This window comes from Brachyhypopomus gauderio, chromosome 10 (assembly GCF_052324685.1).
Source record: "Brachyhypopomus gauderio isolate BG-103 chromosome 10, BGAUD_0.2, whole genome shotgun sequence".
Lineage (NCBI taxonomy): Eukaryota > Metazoa > Chordata > Actinopteri > Gymnotiformes > Hypopomidae > Brachyhypopomus > Brachyhypopomus gauderio.
The window spans coordinates 17,247,833-17,253,043 of record NC_135220.1 but is presented as its reverse complement, the minus strand read 5'-3'; the positions used below and the strand labels follow the sequence as shown (position 1 = coordinate 17,253,043).

At 41.8% G+C, this 5,211-nt stretch overlaps 1 protein-coding gene across 1 annotated transcript; it reads left to right on the top strand.

Moving 5' to 3' along the window:
* The first annotated feature begins 200 nt into the window (after positions 1–200).
* pigp (phosphatidylinositol glycan anchor biosynthesis, class P) lies at positions 201–3,869 on the top strand. Its single transcript, XM_077020058.1, has 4 exons — positions 201–533; positions 664–736; positions 890–1,008; positions 2,416–3,869. Exons 1-4 carry the CDS (start codon positions 452–454, stop codon positions 2,547–2,549), a joined length of 408 nt encoding a protein of 135 aa, XP_076876173.1. The 5' UTR covers positions 201–451; the 3' UTR covers positions 2,550–3,869.
* Positions 3,870–5,211: the final 1,342 nt, after the last annotated feature.

The window sequence follows — 5,211 nt, the reverse complement described above, 5'->3', positions numbered from 1 at the left end:
CACAAATAAACTAAAAACCAACAACCATGCTGTTCTCAAAACAGTCCGCAGTTCAAAATGTTAGTATTACTTTATGTAAAGCACAAACATTTCATTTTGTAATGAGGTGTAGAGGGAGGAGGTCTGGAGAGAGGGATGTAGACTGTGGTTATGGCTGTAGCTCCGGGCCCTAGATGGCGGTAAAAGCATTAGAGACCTGTGTGTACTGACAAAACGAGAGGAAGAGCCCAGAAATGGGGTTTGTTTAAAAGATTCGCAATCTAAAGAAAGCGTGTGGTTTTAACTTTACGTGAGGAGTTTGTGTTGTGGTGTACCGTATAAGGTGTTTTAAAATGTTGTACTTGATCATAAAGCAGACTAACTGTTTTCTGTTGCCAGCATTCCTAGTTAGTTAGGTTAGCTATACAGTAGTGTTAAGATACTTCCGCTGTAGCCCAAATAATCATTAATCATGGTAGAAAACTCTCCATCGCCTCTGCCAGAGAGAGCCATTTATGGATTTGTGCTTTTTCTTGGCTCACAATTTGGCTTTTGTAAGTTTTATCTTCTGTAATGTGTGGTTAACGAACTATGTAGCTTGAATATAATTAAGCACTATTTAGCTAACCTCGCTTGTGTAACCTTGTGTGTGTGTGTGTGTGTGTGTGTGCGCGCGCCACCCAGTGCTCTTTCTAGTTTGGGCATATGTTCCTGACTCCTGGCTTCACTCCGTTGGATTGACCTATTGGCCTCAGAAGTAGGTGAATCGTGATCTTTGATGGACTGTTTTCGTAGTCCTGGGAGTAGCTGTGGTGGGGCCACAACCAATAAAATTAACTTTGTGCTTTAAAATTGTAACATGCTATGTTGGCGTGGAAATTAAACATGTCAATGACCGTGTTTCCTCCAGGTATTGGGCTCTTGCCTTGCCGATTTACCTGTTGGTTGCGTTAACTGTGTGTTACGTGATGCTGTTTGGAATCAATATGATGAACACAGCTCCTCTATGTTCAGTGGACAACGTCACAGGTACTGTAGGACCCCAGAGTCTCTGGGTGTGGGAATGAGTTATGTATCTTATTGCTTTGAATCCAGTTATGTTGGAACTGTAATTTCATGCAGGGTGCCAATGAGCAGGGCACTCAACCCAAGGTTAGCCCCAAGGCTAAAGCATACCATTCCACGTCCCTTTCATTTTAAGAATAAAAACAGACTTGTACAGTACATATTAAAAATAAATAATACAATTAGTGTAAAAATGTGTATTTTTGGTGCATGAAACAAATTGAATAGTTAACTCTGAAGCCCCTAAATTCCACATAGGCCACGCATGTCCCTGTGTTAGGATATACAGATGTAATGTGAAGGAACTTAGCCGGATACTGAGGTGAGGGTGTTGTATTTTGCTTTAGTTTTATTAACAAACACAACACGCAATACGTTCTGATGGGGACAAGTCAGGACAATGACTGACAAATGACACAGACAACCTGCACGCCCATGCATGTCCACTGGTTCTCTTCTGCGTCTGGTGAGGGATCTGCCCCCTGGTGGATAAACCCTGAACCAATAACCAGGACTGGAGGGGGGAATTTCCAGGAGGAATGAAAGGACAATCTCTGCTTTCCTCCCCCGCTGCTTCCTCTTTACTGGCCAGGGCTGGAGCTGGGCTGGGAGAAGCAGTGGGACCACTGGTGCCCCAGGGAGAACTGGTGGGCAGTGGGGGAGACATCCTTTGCTAGCTCTGGCCACAAGGCCATTAGATGTCCCCCCAGAGGTGAGGCAGCTGGTCCTCCTCCTCTTAAGGAGAGTCCCTACCTAAATAATTAGGGGAGGGAACTCCAGTTCCTCTCCCCTGAGGTGTTGGCCCATGCAAGAGCTGACATCCCATTTTGGTCAGGTGTTCTGTATCGTGAGGGACAGAGCAGAATGCCCAGGTGAGAGTGTTGTTTTTTGCTTTATGGCATGGACAATACTCAAAGACTAAATGCACAAGTACAACATATAACGTTAACAAGACTAAGGACAGGTGAAATGAATAACACTTGATATGCATACATGCACAGACGCACACTAGGACGAGGGAGGAGTCACGAACTTCATTATTACCAGGTTATTCAGAGACTCAGTGAGTTAATAGCTTTTAATATTAATAGCTTTAGTCCAGATAGATAACATTTGAGATCCCTAAAATACATTTCTTTATTTTTAGGTTCCACCTTAAATTAATAATATTGTGCAAAAACCTAATTTATTTTAACTTTCCTGATTTGACAAGTGCTGAATCACACAAACCAATGTGCCTAAAAGACAGTTAGATTCTGCAGGGCAAAATGATGCAATGTTTAATCTAATCTTTGTGGAAGGTCCTTGTATTTCCCTTCATACTGATGAGTCTTAAATATTATGTCTTTGTTTACTTTGATTCCTTTTCAGATGACTTTTCTAAGAAGCGTTGTGTGGACGTAACCCAGCACGGGGCTCTACCCAGACTGCGAGATATCTCGATTAGTGAAGTCAACCGTCACTTCTACCTCTTGCACGATGGCCCCCAGGAACCCAGGGACTGAGCAGGCGAGACCAAGTTCTTGTATAGTCCGTTGTGCTTTAAAATTTCTGATCTGCATTGATCCATATAGATGGCCAGCATTCAGGATTGGTTGTCATCAATCCAGGCCTCTGGAATTTGCTGAGGTTTTAGATGCACCTTTTCCATCACTCACTCATGACAGCACAGACATTTGACTTTAAGATGAACCCTAAGCTTAAGGTAAGATAAACAGATGACCCTCAGAGAGGAGCCTTACTGCAGCACTGAGTGCAAAGTGCTGACAAACTATATAAGACGACTTCTGGCAAATCAAGAAAAAGTGTTATTTCAAGAAACATCTGAGGAACTTTGCTTGGTCAAGCGTATGGAAGCAGATTTATTCACGTACTTTTAATGCAATTATCAGTGCATGCAACCTACACTCTGACCCACTGTTAGCTGCTCCATATTACAGTTCAGGAAGTGGTGCTGTGGTAGGATATTGGTAGGATATTATGATGACTTAAGAAGTGACCTTAAATAAATGTTATTGTTTAATTTAAAAAAATGTTAAAAGTACAGTAAATGGAATATATGTGCATCGACGGGGGATACTTGTTGATCAGGGTACTTTTGATCAAATTATAATAATATATTAACTTATAGTAGTGGTGGATACTTTTATCTTTCGTTCATACTGTGTTTCATATTCCCAGACTCCTTGTCTGTCCTCATGAGGTGAAATGATGCTCAGAGTAGGTAGTGGACATAGAGGTCAGTGATAGTGTTTCACCTTCTGAACCCATCAGACTAGAAGTGAAATGGTCACCTCACTATCTGCCCCATCTCCTGGACTTCACAGAAGCTCCTCAATCAGTCTGCTCACCTCTCCTGCCCTTACCTGTCCTCTGCTGTCCTGCCTTGCTCAGGCTGTCTCCCTGTCCCCAGGTCCCCTGCAGACAGGTGAAGGGTCTGTGGCCGCCGTGGCTGCAGATAGCCAATCATAAACAAACAGAGCAGGTGTCGAGTAGCTGGCCTAGGTTTAACCTCCGTCACCTACTGCTTGGGTTTAAAACCCAGTTCCCTGAGTGGATGTGCTTCGCTACAGTAAAGACAGAATTATATATCCCCAGTGTATACTACACTCTAAAGTGTATACTACACTCTAAAATGCTGATTCAGCAGCAGCCCACAGTTCATTAGGGTAAGGAAGCCAAATGTTTCTGTTACACTAGAAGGCTCCCTGTGAGTAATAAACACAACCATTTTTAACTGTGTTCATTAACAATTCTTTTAACCATATTGGCTTCAAATTTGTTGTTCAGATTTGTACTAGCTCAGTAATGTTATTGCACCAACTTTTCTGATAGATTAAACGTAACAGTTGATAACTCTTTACTGAATGCTTGGTAAGTGGACTTCTGGGCTCTATAGTGGTTTGGTTAACACTGGACAGCAAAGTGAAATTTTTATGAGCTACAAACTAAAATAGGTAGAAGCTACGGTACTTCTATGCTGAATTCAAATCTGCTTTTAATAGTCTTAGAATTTTTATACCAGGGATTGTATTTAAGAGCAATTACCTTTTACAATAAGTAGATATTACATATTCGTATATTTCATTCAGATATTACATTCATGAATAAGGCTGTAAATCTCATGTTTTGTTGCATCATTTCTTAGTGTTTCATTTCTTCTGAAGCCCATGAAGTATTTTAATTCTGTTTCAAATGAGAAATGTATTTATTGCCCTAACTCACAATATTGCAAAAGTGACCAATGAGTTTCTGGATTGCTGTATGAGCCACATGTCCAATATGAAGAGCACACTAGGACAAGTAAAACACGAATCAGGTAGGAAAGAACTGGTGTTTATTTATTAATGAAACATAGTTTTATATCTTAGCAAAAAAATACATGTTCATGAAAACACCCCCAAAATGTATTTTACAATTCAAAGTTCCTATTAAGCCATATTTGAAACCTAATTTAACTAAACATGAATGTAACTATAATATGAATTAGTATACTGAGTAGGACTCCATTCTCTTATATGTGAATACACTTGAGTTCTGCATCACACCTGATCCTGTGATAGCAGGGTGTGATGTACTGTGTGAGTCACACTCAGGTTAAAGGTGTGTTTATGCTTTGCTTAGGTAAACAGTATCAGTGCTGCAGTGTTCCAGGAACTCGTGTGTGCCGTGTTTCCTGCAGCGTTCTCGGGTTTATATCCTCCCTCGCCAGGCCGTGCTTCCTGGGCCTTACTACCATTACCCCCTGCTCTTTCACGCGTTTGTTTCCAAAACAGCAGCCGCCCAGCCCCAGCAGAGGACACTGGCTGGACGCAAGTCTCCGACGCCAGCGAAGGACAGAAGTAACAGTTGCTTAAATTACAGCCAGTAATGACCCTTTCCTGAAAATACATCTCGGTGTAGGATTGTGCATGAGCTGTTGTGTGGGGAAACCAGCCCCCAGCAAGTTAGTATTATCCGAGTCTGTCCAAATTTGGAAGTGGGGTCCACTACTTGGATAAGGATCACTGAAAACATTTTCTCTTGCGGGGTGAGCTATAACCCAGATGGTGAGCAAGGACCATGAAAAAAGAAAAATGGCAGGAAATTTGTCCATGACACTGATCCACTGGCCTGTTTGATGCTAACAACCACTGGCAAAGTTGAAGGCATCTAGCCAGACGTTAT

Coding starts and splice junctions, on each gene's coding strand:
- pigp (XM_077020058.1), top strand. CDS start 452: ATGGTAGAAAACTCTCCATCGCCTCTGCCAGAGAGAGCCATTTATGGA. Junction 737..889: donor TTGACCTATTGGCCTCAGAA/GTAGGTGAATCG, acceptor TGTTTCCTCCAG/GTATTGGGCTCTTGCCTTGC. Junction 1,009..2,415: donor TTCAGTGGACAACGTCACAG/GTACTGTAGGAC, acceptor ATTCCTTTTCAG/ATGACTTTTCTAAGAAGCGT.